The following is a 20123-nucleotide window of genomic DNA, read 5'->3' as shown; positions in this document are numbered from 1 at the left end:
ATTTGCATTCTTATTCTGGAGTAATCTTACTGAGAAATACTGCTCAGTATTTATTACAACCATGAATTTTGTGGGTCGAAAGAAGAGTTTCTTAGCTATATTTTGTTGACTTGGATAACCCAACTGTGGCTGGGGACGCGTTCAGTGAAATCCCGGGGTAGGGGGCTGGGGTTTTTCCTTAGAGACTTTTTTTTAATCATTTCATATGTAATGCTTTTTATTTGACCAATAAAAAAGCAACATACTCCTGTGAGACCTGGCAGGTCTTGTTTATGTAAGAAAAAGGAACAAAATGCTGTTTAGAGCTGTTTTGGGGATCCTTGGGGGAGATGGGGGAGCCCCCACCAGCTGCAGCACCTGTGTTCCAAGGCGTTTCCGTGCCTCTTCGCGCCGCGGCAGAGGCGAGCAGCCCCCAGTCCCGGCGCAGCTGTTTGCGATACCCTCGGCGCCCGGCTGCTGATGAGGAATGGTTAATTGCCCATGCCGCCTATTAAGAGGCCGCTCTGCCCTTCCCCCTGCCCGCAGCCAAGATGGCGGCCGCGGCGCCGGCAGGGCTCGCGGCGCCTGCGCGGCTGGCGCATGCGCGGCAGGTGGGGGAGGGGTCGCGAGGCAGAGCCGTTAGCCATGTGGCGGATGGCGCGTGGCCGGCTGTTAACGGTCGCGTTCGCGCGGGGCCAGCCGTTAACCGTCCCGGCGGCGGCGGCGAGCGGCGGCCCCGGCGGTTGGTACGAGTGGGTGGCGCAGTCGACGGCCGTGCACTGGGCCGAGGAGGGGCTGGTGGGGCTGCAGGCGGCCGCCGGGCTGCCCTGGTGGGCCGCCATCGCCTGCGGCGCCGCCCTGCTCCGCACCGCCGTCACCTTGCCGCTCGCCGCGCACCAGGGCCGCCTCCTGGCCAAGGTGGGTGCCCGGCCGCCGGACCCCAGGGAGGGAGGAGCACGGCCGTAGCCCGTCGGGGTGCCCAGGGCGGGGTGCCCAGGGCCGGCTGCCGTGTGGGCCTCGTGGCGGTAGGGCGCTGGCTGGGGGGAGAGCGGTGCTTTGCCGTGAAGGTGGGGGAACCGCTCACAAACCGCCGATATAGGGCCGCGGCCGCCGGTTCCGCGTTCGCCAGGGGTCTGCCTGTATCTCTGCAGCGACCTGGAAGGAGGGCGTAGCGAGGGGGGGCGGTCTCTTCTCCCAAATAACAAGCGATAGGATAAGAGAAAGCGGCTTCAAGTTGCGTTAGGGGAGGTTTAGGAGGGATATTTGAAACATTTATCTCACGGGAAGGGTTGTTAGGCATTGGAAGAGGTTGCCCGGCGCAGTGGTGGAGTCGCCATCCCTGGAGGTATTTAAAAGCCGGGCAGACGCGGTGCTGAGGGACGTGGGGTAGTGGTGGCTTTGGCAGCGTGGGGTGAATAGTTGGACTCGCTGATCTGAAAGGTCCTTTCCAACCTGCACAATTCTATGAATTTTCCTGGTAACCCTGTGACAATGCAGTTGGTTTAGTGAGAGTCAGAGGTGTGTGCAAAGTACTTTTCTAGGATTTGCTGTGTTAACTTAAACACGGCTTTTCCTAAAGCTGCTCCAACAAAATCTAGAAATAAACTAGCCTTCATCAGCTTCTAAATATCTGCTTTTTCTCAAAAGTGAGTAAAACGGTTGAAGTTACTAAGGAGGTTCTATGCTGTGCCTACGGTGGCAAAGGAGCCTTTTCAGTGCTGTGGTACGAAGTCAGGTGTTTCTCCTCCTCTGTGCTGTTTCTTTGCTAACTAAGGGGAACTTTAGGATGGTGCTTCACAGCTGCCAGAGCTCGGGTCTGATTGGGACTCAGTGGGATTTTTGTACTTCACCTGTGTAATGGTCACACTGGTGAATGCAGGTGTGTTTCTTGGATGGGGTTCTTCAGGGACCAGCATTAGTTCTTTGAATCTTTTTCAGATGGCATTAGAGGTTTTTTTGTTAAGTAAAGCAGTTGGTCACAATTCCTGAACAGAGACAGATGCATATTTAGAACAAAATATAAAATCTAATTTTGTATTAATTTAATTTAGTAGTAAGACAGTATGTTTGGTTGTTATTGTAAATACTTCTCAGTAGTATCTTCATATGACTATTTTGTTAAAAGACAGAAGGTGTTCACAGGTGTGTGCCGCGTGCTTCAGGGTTGTTTTTAATATCTGTACAGGATCAGGTGGGGAGAGGAAGCGGTTGTTACATGTGACTGTGCGTAAACAGTTTTCCTTTTCTTTAGCTAGTTGGAAAATTTGCAGCCTGAGATTAAAAAACTAGCCGAGCGTCTTCGCTATGAAGTTTCTGTGCGTGGAAAGCAACAGCATTGGTCTGAAAAGGTGGCCAGGTAAGATGGTGATTGTACATCCTTTATAAATCCATTCCAGACTGGGGGAGTAGCAGGAGGGGAAGTCCTACAAACAGCAGTCTTGCAGAAAGATTCTACCATTGTCCAAAGCTTAGATTTTCTTACCCCTGCTGTGACTTATTTCTGTTTGTTATATTGCTCTTCAGAGTATATCTGTTTCAAAGCTCTGAATTTTTCATAGGCTTATGAGAACAGGGCCAAATCCAGGACTGCTGCTGTTGTGTTTACGTATGATTAAAGTTTCCCTATCTCTTACAGTATTTAAATATTGCTGTCACTTGAGGTTTGAGCGGTTGTGGTCCTGTTTGTTTCATAGTGCAGTACCGCACCCCATGTGGTAGCAGCGTGTCCAAGCTGGGATGCTGAGCGTCCCCTAAATGGCTGATTGCTTCTGCATTGAGAAAGTTATACCCTAGCTCAGACAACAAGCGCCGTGAAATAAAATAGTGGACAAGTTACTGGTAGCTGCTAATGACAGTAGTAAATTTTGTTGTGAAAAGGTGCTTATAATAACAGAGCTGAAAGTTGTGAGGGAAGGGGCTGGCATAGGAGAGAGGCATGTTTGAAGAGGAAGGATGTCTCAGGTTTTCCAGAGTTAACACCTAAAGAAGCCAATTGGACGTGCACAGCCTGTAAAAGTGTTATTTCAGAATTTGAGAAGTTACTCTATAACAGGTATCGCGAGAGCTTTTTTGGTTTTGTTTTTTTTTTTTTCTTTCTAAAAGGTTCCACTTTAAGAAAAACCTGCGGAGGATTATTACGGAACTGTACATTCGAGACAACTGCCATCCCTTCAAAGCCACCTTACTGGTGTGGGTACAGGTTCCAATGTGGGTTTGCGTGTCCGTCGCTCTACGCAACTGCAGCGTTGGTGCCAGGGGCTCAGAAGGTGATTAATCTGAACACACACTTAACAGTCATTTTTTGCTTGGTTACTGTTTTTGCAGATGCTTTGCTGAAAGCTTCCAGAGCATCACAGATCTCTCCTTACGCGCTCTCATTATTTCTAATGGTGTTGTGAGCTTTGTGGGATGCCTCTTTAAAAGCAGTATTGGGGTCTGAGCGCTGCAAACAATGTGAGGCATTTTGTTAAGCCCTGTGAGCATTTAATTACTTTGTGGTTTTCTGAAGACCAGGTTAATAGGAAAAAAACCAAAAAACTGTCTTGGGATTCTTCTGGTTCACAAGATAAGCATATTTAGCAAATAATATTACCTGTGCTACAGTATGTTCACTACTAATCTGTATTTTTTTCTTCTGTGTAAAGTTTTACATGCAGTACTATAGACAAGGTGAATTTCTCATTATTTTTAAATTAAAATGCCGATATTTTGATATTTTAGAAAAGAGTTTATAGTGTGTTATTCTAAACAAAAAAGTGCCAAGTTAGTTATTAAGATAAATGTAGTGGTTTCAAAACCACAGAATACGTAGTCACTGTATATTACTACATGCGTATTTTCCTCATTGGCTTCTAAAGAGGTGGTGGAGATCAACCTAGTTTTTATCGCAGGTTTATGTGAATCAGCGGCTGTCATGAGCTAAGCTGTGTCTCAGCTTCTGTCTGCCACTGTTTTTCACTTGTATTGATTGCAGACTGCCTTGGCATCTGATCTGCTAAACCGAAGGTTTCTGCTTTAACGTCATTTCTCACGTAGATAAAATGTGTCTAGAAAGTTGGATGGTTTGATAGCAATCCATGGTACGGTTTTGACTAACCTGAGGGAGAAAATCGTACTTAATTTCATATTTTCTTTAAACTATTCCTGTAGTTCAAGAACAGTTTTCAGCAGGCGGAGCGTTGTGGTTTACAGACCTCACTGCCCCAGATTCTACGTGGATTTTGCCAGTTTCCCTTGGGCTCATGAATTTGCTGATAGTGGAGGTACGTTGGTGGAAAAAACAGCATGATTGCAAAAGGATAATTCTTTTTATAGAGTTGTAAGACAATATTACCCAGTTATAAAACATGATATCGTAAGGGTAGTTTCAGATTATCAGTGCTTTAAATGCATTGGGCAGAACTGAAAGATGACTTAATTGTTCTCAGCGTTACATCCCTGGTGGCAGCCTTTTCTCACGGGGCTGGCTTCAGGCTGAGGCGTCAGAGCTTTTCTGTGCTAAAGTGACTGTGTGCAATTACGTTACCTTGAAGCGATTATTAGCTACTCAGCTAGGTTAGTACAGTATTTTCTACCAAGGACTGAACACGTGAAACATCAAAGTTACATGCAGGATTGTAGTGCTATGTTAATGGAAACGGAGGATGCAAAATGGAAGTAATGGATGAACAAGAGTGCTGGGTTACAGAAACCCCGCTGTTGCCTTTTTTTCTCCTTTTAGTTTCGAGAAGAACTTGTTTATAACTGGAGGTTTCTCCCCTTTCAGATCTTTGCTTCACAAAAAATGGAAGTTTCCAGGTTCCAGAAGTTTGCTACGAATTTCTTTCGAGTGGTGTCAGTAGTGATGATCCCTGTTGCTGCAACAGTCCCCTCGGTAAGCACGGAGTCTTAACGGTGCATCCGTTAACCTGGGACTGTGGTATGTTTCCTCACGCTTGAAGAGCAGCCTAAATGCCTGCTGGATTTAAATACTCTGGATTACAGTGAGCCCTAAAACAAATAAGATGTTTTGTCTATGTATACTTTAAATTCTTGCCATGTTTGGAATATTTTTGTCTAAGAGGGAAGCATCTGGAAACTTAATGTTTCTAAACGTAATTTTTGCAAACTAGGGTTTGGAAGGACATTCAGAGTGGGTTAGCATCCTTTTTGTCGTCTCAAAAATGAGAGGAAAACTTGATTATAACGACATATAGACAAAGGTTTGCTAAGTGTTTGCTTACTGTAACAGGAAAGCAGCGTAGCTCTTGGATTAAGAAATTTTCCACAATCTTCTTAAAGCACTTTTCATTTTCACCAGGTATTCTACTTCTGAATTTTTTTGCAGTGCTTAGCAAAACCAAAGTATCTAGTTGTTTGGATCGTCAACTTATAGTCTGAAATGTAGAAGTTTAAGCAAGTTTAATATGAATTAATTGATGAACTGTTGTCAAACTTCAGTGTAGATGACTTTTTTCCCCAGAAGAGTTGAGAAAAAATGAAAAATACATTTGAAATGGAAGCCATTATTGTTATTGAGAGGAGTGGTTTTAGGTGAGTTATTTTTTTCCATAACTGGGAGTAGCCAGTGGTTGTGGTTCGTGAAGAGCTGCCTAAAATGTTCGTGTTTTCATTGCATCTGAACTGGGTGTTTGTCTCCTTGCAGTCCATGGCGCTGTACTGGCTGTCCTCAAGCTTTGTGGGACTCTCGCACAACCTCTTGCTGCGTTCTCCCACCTTCCGTCGACTGTGTTGCATCCCAAGGACCAAATCTGACTCGGATACTCCTTACAGGGATATTGTGGCTGCCTTGATTACCAAATACAGCTTTAAGAAATGATGTCATTTGAACTGGGGGAAGAGCTGTCCAACAGATGTTGCATGGTTAATTAAGTAGTGCTATTTTATTGAGATGTACTTATTTACTGTAAAATGTTGCAGCTGGAATTATATTTATTTTACAAATAAAGCATTGCCCATCTGGCCTTAAAGAATGATTGCTCAGCACAAATGCGTGTTTATTGGGAAGTTTCGTTTCAAGGGAGGTGGTTTTGCAGTTAGAATAGTCCAGTAATACGGGTTTGGCTCCTGTTTGAAACTAAATGTTCCTAATTTTCAGTCCTGATACCGCATTTCTACTTGTCTTTCAGTGGGTGTATTTTCGCGAACGGAATGCGAATATATATTCCCTTGTTGCTGCGTGTAGTTTGATTCTAATTGTGTATTAATTGGTACTTTAATACTTCTCTGTAGCTGTAAGGGCTGTGCGCAGACTGACCCAAAACAAGACCTGAGCTTCCAGTGTAAATTGGTAAGGGCCGAGTAGGCAGCTGTGCTTTGCAGGCACCCGTTGTTTCAGTGGCTAACAGGCTGAGAGCAGAAGGCATATTAATGGTTTATCAATACCAAGACAGGAGACATTCAGCGTGAGGAATAGCTGTGTGGCACTGCAAGGCTGAAAGCAGCATTTTAGTCTGTAGCTTGCTTGTTTTTCCGTAATTTTTGTCCCTTTCTCCCAGAAATCTATTAACTGTGCTTCCCGAAAGTATCTGAAACCAGTGATAAGCTAGACTTTTGTGCTTTCTGTAAATACTGGGCTCGTCTTAGAGGTTTTTTCTTTGTTTAAATGAGGGGTAAGGAGTTAATTATTTAAGCTCTTAAAAGACTTCTCATTACTACTTCGATGTAAAAGAAATCAACAGAAAATTGGGAGCAAAATTTTTAACACAGAATTTGAAGCATTTATTTGAATCGTGTTGATGGCTTAGTGAAACGCAAGAACTAATTGCACCATAGGTTTACTAATTCCATTGTTGGTATGTGTCAATCTTGCCACTGTTTTCCTGGGTCAGCCACTTAATGGTTTGTTGCATGATGGAATTGTAGAATCCTGTTTCTCCTACGGCTGTGCCGAACATATTTATTTAGGCTTTTGAAAGGGTATCGGAAGGCAGTTTTCCATACGAGGATGTTAATTGGTACCACTAACAATGTTGTGCTAGCTGTCCAGATCTATATTCACAGAGCTGTAACCAGAGGTCGGAAGAGAGGGGGTTTCTGACTGAGAACAGCAATTCTGGAGAATAAGTGTGGCTGTCATCGTACAGATAATGCACTTGTACAGATCTGGCTGGTCTACCTGCTGTCTGGTTATGAATCTCAGAACATCAGTGATACAGCTCCATCTGTATGCTGCTAGGATGGTCTTATGCCCAAAACCCCTTCTATGTGTGAAACTGCAAGTTAAACGTGGCGGCCAAAAGCATCTTGTCTCACAGTATCTAACAACTCAGAAACCACAGGTAAGGAGGTGATGGCATGGGCTCAGAATTGATGCGACAGAGCACTTTGCAGGGCTGCGTCAGATGTAGGAGATGGTTTCTAGATGTTTAGAGGATGTTACAGATCTCTGACTGGCATATTGTCATTCCGGCTGGGCTGAAGGTCCTGGGAGCAGAGTCGGGGCGAGGATGGGGGGAATTTTGGCTGGCGAGGTGGCAGCAGGGGGAGCTGGTACTCCATGCAGTCAAGGAGTTGGGGTTCCCTTCGCCTCCCTCAGCTGGGCTACTCTTGAAATGGGGTCACCTGAACTGTGGGCCCCTGACAGGGCCTGAAACCAGGTACAACTGTATTTGTCATGAAAAATAACCCGTCATTTCTTGGGAAGCTTAAACTGGTTGCTGAGAAATACCTCAGACAGGTTACCAGCTCTGTTGGGACCCCACATGTTTAGTAGGTGAAATGGGCGTTGTTGGATTTGCCATTCTTTTTGGTGTATTTGAAAGTCCACGGCTAAGACTTGAGTCGCCCTGAGGTTTGGAGGAAGAAGCAGCTTTGTTTTCCGTGGTATTATGTCTCTGCTGGAGCAAGCAGTATGTGGCATATATACATGAAGAGAAACAGCATATTTAGTAGAGTTACATACAGATATATAGACACGTGTGCACCATATGTTTTCATAAATATATATTCCTGTGTGCAGGTAATCGCGTGTATGCTGAAGAGCTAGCACATACCCGTCAGGCTCTGATTTAAACATGGGACTCCGTTGTCAGCAGTGATAAGCATTTATATTAAATGCTTTGTGACAATTAATTTGATATATGAGGTACCATTCGACTGTTTCTTGTTTATTTCTACAATCCCCGCGAATCCATTTGTGGCAGAAGGATTGCGGTGCTGGACTCAGGCCAGGTTATTCCTAGCCTTTGTCTGTGATTTTTGTGAACTGTTTTCTCTACTGCAAATAGTTGATTTCAGGTCTAAGTAAATTGTGCACCGTAGGGAGATGTGGGAATTTGCATGCAGATGGAAGTTTTTGCTTGCATAAAACTATAGTGTGAACTTTGCCAGTTAGTTTCAGCGCTTCTACCATTCGAGCAGATTTTCGGGGCTGTTCTAGCAGTACGTGAGTGCAGTAGTCTCTTAATCTTAAATACTCATTTCTCCATTTCTTCATGGTCGTTTTCCACCCTTCTAATTCTGCTTACCTCATAAAATTGTACCCAAGGTCTGCTAATGCAAGTTGAAAGAGAATAAGGTTCCTCTGATGAATTTATTTGGAGGTGGATTTCTTATAGCGTTATTTTAGGTGAAACCCGGGCCTGGAAGAGAGTTGTTGAAATAAGGCGGCTACCTCGGAGGGAGACTAAACTCGAGGAACTGAAATCAGTCAAGTCACGTTCAACTAAGTACAAGTTCCCTGAATGGGTTCTGTGCTGATAGAACTCAAAATCACTGAAATATCCTGGCATGGATCCCGTATGGAGTAGAAGTTGGAGCCTTCAGTGTCTGTATTGTTTTTCTGCTCCAAAGCCATAATCCAGAGCTCGCGTGGAAATTTTCCAAGCCATTGTGAAGTATTCATTAATACTAATGCAACACAGAAGATCATTCTGCAAAGGCAAGTTTAGAGGACGTAGGGTGAAAATGAGAGCTAATAGAAAATCCTGTTTTGTTGGTAATATTTTCAACATACAATGCAAAATTAAAAAAAAAGGCCCCATTTTAAATGTGCTTTGCCCCTGCGTAGCCAGTGCATGTGGGGTTTCCTTTATCTGCATAGAGCTGGGCGAGCCTACTGCACACACTGCATACTCACCTGCTTAGTTTAGGATAATTAATGATATTGAAAAGGATATGTTCTTACAGGTCATCTGTGTTTCATTCTCTGTCTTGAAAATACAGCCTAAACTTTGAAAATAGAGCTGCGATGTTTGTTGGCTTTAATAGTTCTGACCTGGAAAAAAGGCTGTGTGCCCAGAAGCTTACCTCCTTTCTCAGCCGCAGTAATTACTCCGTTAAAATATATTGTCTATACTAAAATCTTTGTCTTGATGGTTGGTGCCGTTTCTAGTAAAGAGGATCAGAGCTTTGCTGTTTCCCTTGCTATGATGCGTGCCTGTGGGAATGTAATTCTTGGGGTTTCAGTCCGTGTTGATGAGACAAGGATGGAGCAAAGAGGACCTTGCAAGCCGTCATGTCATGCTAGAGGCTGCGCTTTCTGCAAATGAGCAGGCGGAGGTGCATTTCTGGTGGAGAAATCAGAAAAACGGTTGCTGTGTTTTCCGAGAGACAAAACTGAAGTGTCTCAGAAAAGTCTGTATAGCGTTCTTCCTGAAGCCTGTATAGCATTTTTCCTGAATGATACCACGTTGTTTAAGTTATGTGAGATACAGCTCTGTCCAGCTTAACTGTTTCTTCACCTATTCTGCATGGTTCCCATTCTGGCTTTACTAAAAACGAAGAAATTGTAAGTAGATTACTAAAATCCGCTAGCAATAAAAGATTTGAGAGCTTAGAAAGGAAGGGAGACTTTATTCTTAACTCCCCTCTGCTCGTTAGCTTGAAATAGTGTAAGAAAGAGGAGTTAGAATCCTAGAATAGTTTGGGTTGGAAGGGACGTTTAAAGGCCAGTGCCACATTCAAGACGCAAATGTCAGTATAATATAACACCATTTACGGGGTGCCAGAGGGGAGTGCTGTTGTCTGCCACAGTAGCTGATACTTTGCCAGTCCACCTGGTTGTTCTTTGTGGTTGTTTTAGTGAGGAATCCAAATTCCTAATTGAAAGCTGAGTTACTAGGGTGGATTCCTTGAAGCGCAAGAATTTTTCCAAGGGCAAAACGTCATTTTTGGCACTTCAGTTCCATGGTTTCTGGAAAGAAAAAAGTGCTGGAGTATTTTTGACTATGCAGCTGTACACACGGGGGTGCTCAAGCTATAGCTGGTCTCGTTAGCTGTCAGGGCTCTGAAATCTAGGGCAGGCAGGCCTCACATCAAAACCTTTTTTCTTCTCCTGTCTTTCATCTTGACGCTGTTTCAGAACTTAATCAGCCCTTCCCTTTGCAGTGTACACTGCTTTTCCACCTCGCTGCCGTGTCCCTTTGAAGTAGACCAGCGTTTAGCAGTGCTGATCTTGAAAATAATGCCAAGAACTTTGCTAGCTGCTCCCTCTTTGTGGGCTGAGGATGCCAAATGGAAATTGGCAGGTGTCAGGACAATCCCTCTTACGGCCCAGTTGTCTTTGCAAAGCTATCCATTTATGCAGCCAAGTGGCCAGCTGGCAGGAGAACTCTTTCTTTTTTTTGCTTGTTATTGTTGGACTACCTGTATTTAATTGATGTGACTTATTTCTAACGGTAAATAAAATACTCTTGGTTCCTTTGAAGCTCAGCGTGGCGCTAAGAGTAACAGCAGCTGCTGCTCTCAGAAGTGAGGGCTGTTGCTCTATTTTTAAAGTCTGAGGGATTGCAAGTTAATATTATCTTAAGAGAGAGGGGAACAGGCCAACGGGGAATTTGCACCACATAAAAACTGGCAGAGAGAGTGTCCTTAATCCCTTCCTTTTTTTCATTCTTTTTTTTTCTTCCATCCTTTTTTTTCCTCCCTTTATTTTGTAGGTTTAGGACTAGCTTAGGCCATGATTTCATAATATTACAACTAGACATTGCTGGATCTCTCAGCAGTACAACCGTGGTCTGGATGAAGCTGGACTATGCAATTGCATTTGTGTCAGATTAGAGGACACAAATAAGGAGTTTATGCTGACGTCAGGGCTTTTTCTTGCCAGCATCCTGCCAGCTGCGGGAGGACGGTTAATACTCAATCTAGCAAGAAGTAAGTCACAGACAGACACTCTGTGCTGCAAGTGACAAAGTTAACCTGCCGGAAACTTTTGAACCCATGTAAATCAGCAAAGTGAGTTCATAATAAGGGACTGGTGCTTTTCACCAATGTCGCCATGATGGTTTTGATCAATTCTTGGTGCACAGAGTAATCCTGCGGTGCTATGGGCTTTTGCTTTGGGTAGGGATTTTTAAAGCAGCCTGTGTAAGTCAGGTGCCTTAGTGCAGATTAAGGTGAGCCCACGCATCCATATATTCCTTTATTTAAAGAGTTGAGCTTTCTAGACTCATTTGTCTAACTGCCAGTTCATAATTTGAATGCCTTAATTAACTTTGCAATCAAAGTAACAGTAAAAAACGTTTTTAACCTGCTTTATTTAATATAATCCCCTAACTTTCGTTTCAAAGAAAAAAAGGTGGGAGTACTTCAGGAGAGACTGCTGCTGCTTTATTTATAGGATTTGGGCTTCTGGATGAGGGTCATAGCTAGTTACGGAGCCCAGATGGCTCCCCATGTCTGGGGAAATGAGGGTCCCCTCTGGCAGTGGGGAGGATGCCTCTCTGTAAGGTGTGACAGATAAGAATTTGCTGCCATGCGTAGGGTCAGATACTTAACCTTGGTAAGCACCCTCTCCCTGGCTGTCCCTCCCACCTGCAGTTACTCTGGCAAATTCTTCATTGAGCAAATTATTCGGTGTTCTCTGGTTTTGACCAGGAGTAGATAGAGTGGTAATAAAAATAATGTCTCTGCTTTTGCTTACTTCCATGGTAGAAGATAGCAAAGAAATCTGCAGTGTTATCAGCTGCAATGAACGGGAAGTGGAGTTTTAAGCCTGTGATTTTCATCTGATTTTATGCTCGGACTGGTAAATGAAGACTATCGTCATCCCTCTGAAGCAGTTAAATTCTGTTCCACATAGCACGGACAGGGGTAGGCTGAAGACCATGGAGACTGTGGTAAATCTAAAGAAACTACTAGAACTCACCAAACCCTTTTCCTTTGAATTATAAGCATTGTGGTTTGAGCCACTATATTTTTTTTTTCTTGCAAAGTAATCCCCAATATTTGTTTTGCGATTATTATTTTTTTTCCTGCGTACCATGACAAAATACGCTGAAGTTCATTGTCTTATTATTTGATCATAAACATTTTAGCTTTGTTTGCAGCCTATGCGATGAATCACTCAGACAAAAAGTAGTTTGTCCTGGATCAATTCAATGAATGTGATTTGAAGGCCCTGGAAAATGGGAGACAAACAATACTCATTTCCAAGTTTTCAGATGGACAATTAATGTTTTTACAAAAAGCCAACATTCTTCTGGGGATTGGCAAACATTTTCGTAAAAACAAGTAACAAAAATAATTCCGTACTCCTGGAGCAAATTGATATGCAAGTGATGGGATATTAAATGCTGGGGAGCTAGTTTCAGTTAAATAGCGTACTTGGAACTTACGCAAATTGTGTGCTGGGGATGATTCCAAAAGGTCCCTCTGCTGTTCATATGTCACAGAGTTACAGAATGATGGAGGGTTTGTTTTTTGGGTTTGGTTTGGTTGGTTGGTTTTTTTTAAAGGATCACAATTCTCCCTAAGTGATAGATAATCTTTTCTGTTCTGAAAACTGCTGTTGTTACAGTCCTCAGGTGTTGTGATGGTTGGAGTGTAATGACAACCGAGCAAAGCTGGTGGTGAAGAATTCTCTCTTCTCTTGCAGATTCCAGGGGCAAAACTGAAGGTATAACAAATGGTCCTGACTGGCCTGGAAAGGAACCAGCCATCATCGACACTGCTAAAAGCTAAGGACAGAGGAAGGTGAGGATGACAGTCCTTGCACCATCCTTCGGGATGGAAGGATTTGTGTGGGAACTGTCGGGCTTCATTTTGCCTGGAAGCCTGTCCCCTCTGTTCACCCACGTGCATCTTTCCACCCCTCTCGCTGCAGTCCCCTGTTTCCAGATTAACGTTCTGCAGATGAAGCCTAGAAGGCATTTAAATTCTGGAATCTCCTGTTCTGACTTCATGGGACAAATATGGTGCGGGCAAGAGTCTCACTTCTTTGTGTACATCCCCAAGATTGAAGCAAGGCGTTTATCTTGTGCTTGGAGTGTTCCTCAAGCTCTGAATCTTCTCCTACCAACAGCAGATACCCAAATACAAGCGTGTCCCTGCAGATAACAAAATCTTCGCCAAGGCAAGCATAAAAGCAATGAAATATTCCCAGCTCCCAAGCACTCCTGGTACTCAAATTCCTCTTGAAAAAAATGGGGTGTCGTGTACTGTATGCTCTGAAGCTTAATAGTACCTTATATCTGTAAGGCGCCACATGGAATAGCACATTCTTGTGGCAGTGTTTCTGGAAACATGTGACTTGTAAAATGTTTTTCATCCTAACTTCCAGGAGAAACATGAAGAGAATGTCCTCTTTTGGATGGCACTGTATTTCAGCTGGAAGAAGAGAAAAGCAACCATCCCCTGCTCAGAAAGTAAGGATCCCAAGCTAGAATGTACGTCACCTTACTTGGGTATTGCCCAGGATATCTGAAGTCAAGGAATGCCATTGTCTTGACGAACATAAGGAAAAATGGGTTGTTACTCAGCTCCTAAATCTTCTCACCTTTCCTCACTGTGTGTCTTGCCAAACCTATGGCAGCTGCTTCCCAGGGGTCTGGTGAGCTCCATCCAGAGACTCAGCAGGGAAGAGGAATTTCTGCAGCCTGATAATTCATCTTTAATAGGAAGAGACGTTACTGCCGCTGATTTGGATACAGCCCTCTGTCAGTAGACGGAAGGCAGGTGTAGGAAAGATGAATATCCCCACCAGAGAATACACCGTCTTGCTTCACTGGTGAATGAATGCCGTTGATTTTGAGGAAATCACGCTTTTGCATCTGCACTTCAACAGTAAAAAGGGGGTTTTGGTACTTGTTACAAGAGTACAGCTGAGCACTTGTGATGCTATCACAAGCTTGATGTTGGCTTTATGAGCCTGAGGCTCAAATGTGTTCAGTGGAGGGGCCAGGAAGGTTGAAAAGCCATTTGGCATGTTGATGGGTACCACACACGTTGTAACGGGAAGAATGTTGTTAATTAGAAACAAATGCCAGCCTTCAGCATAAGGCAGTTTGGAGGAAAAGGGCCTGTCAGATCCAGGAGTTTGGGCCTCACTGTGTTTGTTTGGAACTTGCCTGGGGACTGTTTCTCAGCGCTGACCAAAAGTGGTGTGCAGTTGTTCCGGAGGGGACAGAAGGCAAAACCGTGGTAAGTGATTGATCCTTGGAAGTGTAAGAGGGTGAGAAGATCTTTGGATCTTAGTTAAAACTTGCAGCCAAGTTTAGAGCAAGCCAAGAAGTTGCTTTTCCACTCTAATCTTTTAAGATGACCTGTTTTACTTGGCACTGAGATGGGCTAAGGATCTTCAGGCAGAGAGATGGTAACTTTTGAGGTACCTGAGTGGAGCAGAACATCTGACTGGATTTGTCGTTCCTATTTGAGGGCTGTGATGGATGGCCATTTGTCATTTTGTGTGTTTTTCGCTTTGGGAACGTGTTTTAGAAAATGGTGACCCGCGAGCTTTTTCTGACAGGATAACATTTTAAATAAGGATTTTGCCTGAAGTTTTGGAGAGGCTGAAGTGGATTTGAGAGGTCTAGCTGAGGTACTAGGGCGCTTAAGTCCAGTGATTTTCTTTCAGCACCTGAGTTTGAACAGACGACTGACCTCTGTACTGATGGGGGTTGCTGATGCAGGTTTTTCAAACACGATGTGTAACGGATGTAAGGACAAGAGGTGCTTCAAGACTCTGAAACGTTATTGTTCAAAACAGTAATGGCAGGATAGGCTAGTTGAAGCAGACTGTCAGAAGGATTCAGAGATCATTTTCTCTTCCATGCAAATTCCGTGTACAGTTTTAGTTTCATCGCTGTTGATAAAAAGCCTTGCCATGATGAGGGCCTTTCCTAACATTTTTGGTTAATACAGCTGCCACAGAGGAAAAAATAGTCATAACGGTGTTTTTTGAGCTCAAGGTGGTGAATTAGCCACTAATTGTTTGCCAGTTAATTCATAGTGTGCATAGTTAATGACAGGAAAAGGAGTTTGTCTGTGAAGCTTCTTAGAGAGGATCCCCCCCTTTTGGTCGAGTTTCATGTCACTGGTGGGCATGGTGAAGGTAAGAAATGTGAGATTTTGCAGGTGATTATCTGATTTGTACTTGGATAAACCTGGATAACGTTGACATACTGGTATGCAAGGTAATTATTTCCAGAGTCTCCTTGCAAAGATAGCCATCTGCATCACAAATATACTGTCAAACTGGGGTGTGGGGGGAGGGGGAGAGCAGAAGGAAAATGCTGTTACAGTTTCATGTGCAGTTTGGAAAATTTTCCAAACTTTACTGTTAGTGTAGTTGCTTTCCCGACACACTGCGTGTTAGTAAATGCACAGTTCAGCATGGCATAAATCGAAATCCGTGTGGAACTACTGCCTGGCAAGTGGCTGTAGTCTGGCTTTTTTCCACCCTAGTACTTGAGGCAAAGTGCAGTTACTTCCCCTAGACCGGTTATCATCAGAAGCTGGGAACTGTTTGAGTAGAATAGCAGGGTAAAGGAATTCCCGTGGCAGTGGCTGCAGCATGAGAATCTAACCGTTTGTCTCACTAGGTATTTTGTAATGAATGAGAGCGTGAGCCAGTTGTGAATGTTTCCGTATGGCCGTATGCATTATGGACCATGATGAAGGCAGAAATGGCAGTCTTCTAGCCGGGAGCGAGAGTGGGTTTGTCTTCTCAAAGGCTCGGAAGGTGCTGCAGAGTCCAGTGGCTCCAGTTAGGGTGAGGGACCAGCAAACACTGGCAGATAGTGCAACCCATTTTCCCATGGAATAATACGCACAGGGATGACTTGTTCATTTAAATATGATTATATGTTACAGAAAAATGTGGCGTTTGTTTTAAGACTCAAGTAGCTTGAATTGAGCAAACATGGTAGGAGTGTAGCAAATGATCTAAGGCGATAGAAGCTACTGATGTGCTTGAATTGCCATGGCTAGGACAATCCTGCGTTCTGTGCTGTTTCCAGCAGCGAGGCTCATGGCAGAGCTGGCAGCCGAGTCCTGAGATAGCGGGATTGGTTTGTAGGTACCTGACAGAACATCACGCTGTAGGCTGAGCATACGTCTTATGTTACCTGGCGTGGTTTGTTTATTTGAGTCTTGTATTTTGTGGCGTTGTATTCGCAATAGGTTCTGTGTCTACAGGGTGGGACTGACAGCCGCTGTCTGAGATGCCAGTGCTTGCCCCAGGAAGAGGTGCTAAGGTATGACTTCCAGCCCGCTCTTACGGAGAAAATAAAAGACCACTTGCCAGCTCACGAGTCCTCTCTTACTCAACACCTGTGGGAAACCGCAAGTGGCCAGAAAAAGAACAGCTGTATTCCAACGTCATCCCCGTCGGAAAAAAGTTGAGATGCAGGAATGCAGTTTTGAATAATAGACATAATTGCCCTTAAGGGTCCAAATTAAAACCAAGGCCCTCTTTGTTTTACACGCTTGACATAAGCAGATGGAAATCATATTGAGCATAACTACAGATTTATGGAACTCGGGAAACACACTGTGTTAAGGAAGTGAGAGTCAGAGGGACTGCACTGTAAAAACGCCCCGTGGTCTAACGGGGGCAGCTAATCATGTACTCTAATGGGAGCTGCTGCGGGCAGACAAAATTCTCTTCTCTATTAATTTCTGAACTGTTAAGCTAGGAAAGCAAAAAGAAACATGGAACTTGAACTCTCTTTATGGCTGAGAACTTGAGCCCTTTTTGATTAGAAAACAGTTAAATGATAAAATCTTCCAATAGGGAAAGTCAGTTGCTTAGAAACGTGTCTAATAAAACACAGGTAGTGGCAGTGCTCTTTAGACACATGATTGCTGCTTTGAGGAAGAGTTTGAAATTGAAAGTTGGCAAAGAGGAACTTTTTAGAGGTGTAGCTTAAATCTTGTTTTTTATCCTGTGGATACAACTAAAGGGATTTACTTTTTGTAGCGCTTGCATTCTTTGTGTTTTGTTAAAGTCTTGCTGGCCAGTCAATGTAATGAAACAAGATATTGGTTTTTTGTAAAGGCTCTGTAAAGTAAAGGAACTTAAAACTCGGGACAGCTTCTGAAAATGTTTTAATTTATGCCGAAACACGACACTGTTATTCAAACTTAAGAATCGTTTTTCAATCACGACGCCATCCTTCCCGTGAGTGACTCATCATACCCTTGTGTTGGGCCTTTTTTTTTTTTTTCCCAAAAAGCCAGCCTTCTTTAAACACTTCTTTAAAATTGTTTTTTTTTCAAATCTCTTGCTGTTCAGTGTCCAAGCCAGGAATTGTGCTTTTTACCTTTTCTGTATATGCCCATGTGGTTCACATCATTTGCTAATTAAAATACTGTGTGCTTTTGACACTCAGCTGTTTGAAAATATTTCTGTTCCTTATTTCTAGGAATTTCTTTAATACATCGCGAGAATGGGGTTGAGTCACTAGGTCCTTATCAGCTGTTGTAAATGGAGAAGATGCATCTCTGTCAGAAGGAAACCAGTGAGGGACTGGGACCAGGCCAGTTGATCCTGCAGTGGTGCCATTTGCAAAGCAGCGGCGCTGGTTTTTCAGCTGTAATCGCTGTGCAGTTTCATGGTTTTTATTTAGTTACTGCCTGGATAAGTGCTTGCTCCAGAGAGTGCAACTAATAATTCTCTTTTATTTTACAAAGTAAACAACCTCAGATTAATTGGATAATAAAAGTTTTGCTGTGCTTGCTTTTTTCCACTTTTATATGCTATTACTGGAGGGCTGAGAGATAAGCTTTGTTTGGAGATATTTAGAATAATTGTTTCAGCAATAAGTCCCCAGAGATTGACTATTCACATGACTGCAATTTTTAAAAAATATATGGTGACCTTTTCCCCTTCAGTTGCAGATTATCTAGAATGAACTAATTGCAGAAATCAGGGGAAAATTGCAGCACCAATGCTTTAAAATGCTTGATTGCAGCATACCTGCTGATTACTAGCTCATCCTGCAGGTACTTCTGCTTCTCTTCGCTACAGCATGGCGATGTTGACATGACGATGTCCAAATGGAACAGAACGTAGCTGACAGACTGCGAGAGCTTGGAGCTTCGGCATGTTTACTTTCCCAGTGCGGCCAAGCCCCTTAAGGAATGGAACTGAAATAAGAACAGTCTGGCTTGGCAGTAAGTATATATCGTGTTATTGGCTGTCACAAGCTATTTGCTCTTGTGACAAATCAAAGTTTGGATTGAAGGTCTCTGTGGAAAATCAGGCTGAAGTCTGGGAGGTGCTGAAATGCAAAAGTGAGGACTTGACCACAAAATAGTCTTTTAAAAATCCTAAAGATAGGGAAAAACTAATTTTGATAGTCTGGTTAAGTGACATATGTTTGGTGTTTTGGGCTTTTATAATATTTCTCCAAGCCGTATGAGCTGAGGTGATGTTCTTCTGGTGTGAAGTAATGCAAAACACAGATTGCGGTGCAGGCCTGAGCAAAGGAGCTGTTGGGTTACTGTGCTGGCACTGGAAAGGCTGTCGGCATCCCCGGGTTTGTGCTGGTTTCTAACTCTCCTCAGTTCTGTTTGGATGAGCATCACTATGACCTGTTTACGGGCCTGTGGTCAAACAGCATTTTCTAGTCTTAGTTCTGAAAGCTTGGTGGTCTCCTCTCAAAAAATTACCTTTTTTTTTTTTTTTCTCCTTACTATTCACTCATTTTCTGACCTGAAAAATGGAGGCAGATTGCCCACATGAGCCTGCAGCCTCACCACCAGTTACTGCGTGGCCTTTAATAAGTAACTCGGCTGCAGAAGGTGCGATATAATCTAATGCAGTTTCGCTTGCAGTGAAAGAGGATGGTGAGGTGACGGTACATTAACTTAAACCTTTTCCCCCATGTACGATTGCAGACCCTTTCCTTACCTAAAGTGGTGCATGGAAATTGAGCCGAGAGCCAATTCCAAAGTTTTCCAAAAGGATCTTAGCCAAGTCTGTTGATTTTTCTGCTTCACTTGACCAAATTCATCCTTCCAGAGTATTCTCTGAAATCTTGAACCTGCTGATGCTAGCAGGAATTTTGTGACCGATTTCACTGGGATAAGGATTTTGTTCTGCCCCCGCCCCCCCCCCCCCCCCCAATTCCTACTAAGACAGGTTGAAGCCAGATGAGTTTTAGCCCCCTTGGGTGGTGGTCCTCTGTGGAACGCACTGGTCTTCTAAGCTGTAGCGCTGGGATGCTGAATTGGGCACTGAGCGATGAGGACATGACCCCAGACTTCGATACTGGTGATGTGCTGAGAATGGCAGATGGTTTATGAAGTTTTCTGTTAACTGCACAATACTATATGTGCCAACTTACCTAGAACATTGGCTTGAATTTCTGCTCTTAGTGCATAAAATTATCTATTATGTTACTATTGAGTAGTTTTGAGCAGATTAGGCTATTGATTTTGAGTTATTTTAAAGTCATTTGAGGTGAAAGAACTAGAGACAAAATCACTGGACAGCAATATATGAATTTCCAGAAGAGCGGGTTTTACAAGATAGTAAGTGATTGAGGGTCTCAACGTGTTGAATACTCACTGTGAGTTATATTTCCCAGTAGAAATTAAAAGCGTTCAAACAGCTTGAAAACCCTGGGAAAAGATGATTCTGCCTAAAAAGTAAGCAGAGTTGGACTATTCAAGGGACATGTGAACGTTACAGGCATTAGGCTAACATCTGTTGGCTTTGTTTTTTGAACATACAACAAGCCTGTAATTGGCTCGCTTGCTTTATCAAAGAAATTTGTAAGAAATTAAGCCCTTCTTTCTTGTTGTCATTCTTTAAGCTTTAGATCTCTACAGGTGATAATAACAACACGAATAGGAATAATATCCCAAGCACCGGTCAGTATAACACAGCGGAATGTAAAGGGAAGGGAGGATTATCTGGAGGGCAGCGTCTGGGGCAGAAGACTGATATTTGAAATGCTGAGTGTGGCAAGGAG

The 20123-nt window shown here is 43.5% G+C and overlaps 1 protein-coding gene across 4 annotated transcripts; it reads left to right on the top strand.

Moving 5' to 3' along the window:
• Positions 1–529: 529 nt before the first annotated feature.
• On the top strand, positions 530–17532 carry COX18 (cytochrome c oxidase assembly factor COX18). 4 transcript variants are annotated; one of them, XR_012587083.1, is made up of 7 exons: positions 575–897; positions 2235–2335; positions 3082–3245; positions 4129–4241; positions 4745–4852; positions 12800–14343; positions 16339–17532. XR_012587083.1 is itself a non-coding variant. In XM_074587773.1 (6 exons), the coding sequence occupies exons 1-6, from the start codon at positions 580–582 to the stop codon at positions 5795–5797; spliced, it is 978 nt and encodes a 325-aa protein (XP_074443874.1). In that variant the 5' UTR covers positions 530–579; the 3' UTR covers positions 5798–5954. The 4 variants fall into 4 exon arrangements, 1 of the variants encoding a protein (XP_074443874.1); XR_012587084.1 differs by lacking the exon at positions 16339–17532 and having other exon boundaries at positions 12800–12897; positions 13028–13276; XR_012587085.1 differs by lacking the exons at positions 12800–14343; positions 16339–17532 and adding exons at positions 5419–5511; positions 5624–5954.
• Positions 17533–20123: the final 2591 nt, after the last annotated feature.

This window comes from Larus michahellis, chromosome 5 (assembly GCF_964199755.1).
Source record: "Larus michahellis chromosome 5, bLarMic1.1, whole genome shotgun sequence".
NCBI lineage: Eukaryota > Metazoa > Chordata > Aves > Charadriiformes > Laridae > Larus > Larus michahellis.
This window is presented reverse-complemented; position numbering and strand designations above follow the sequence as displayed.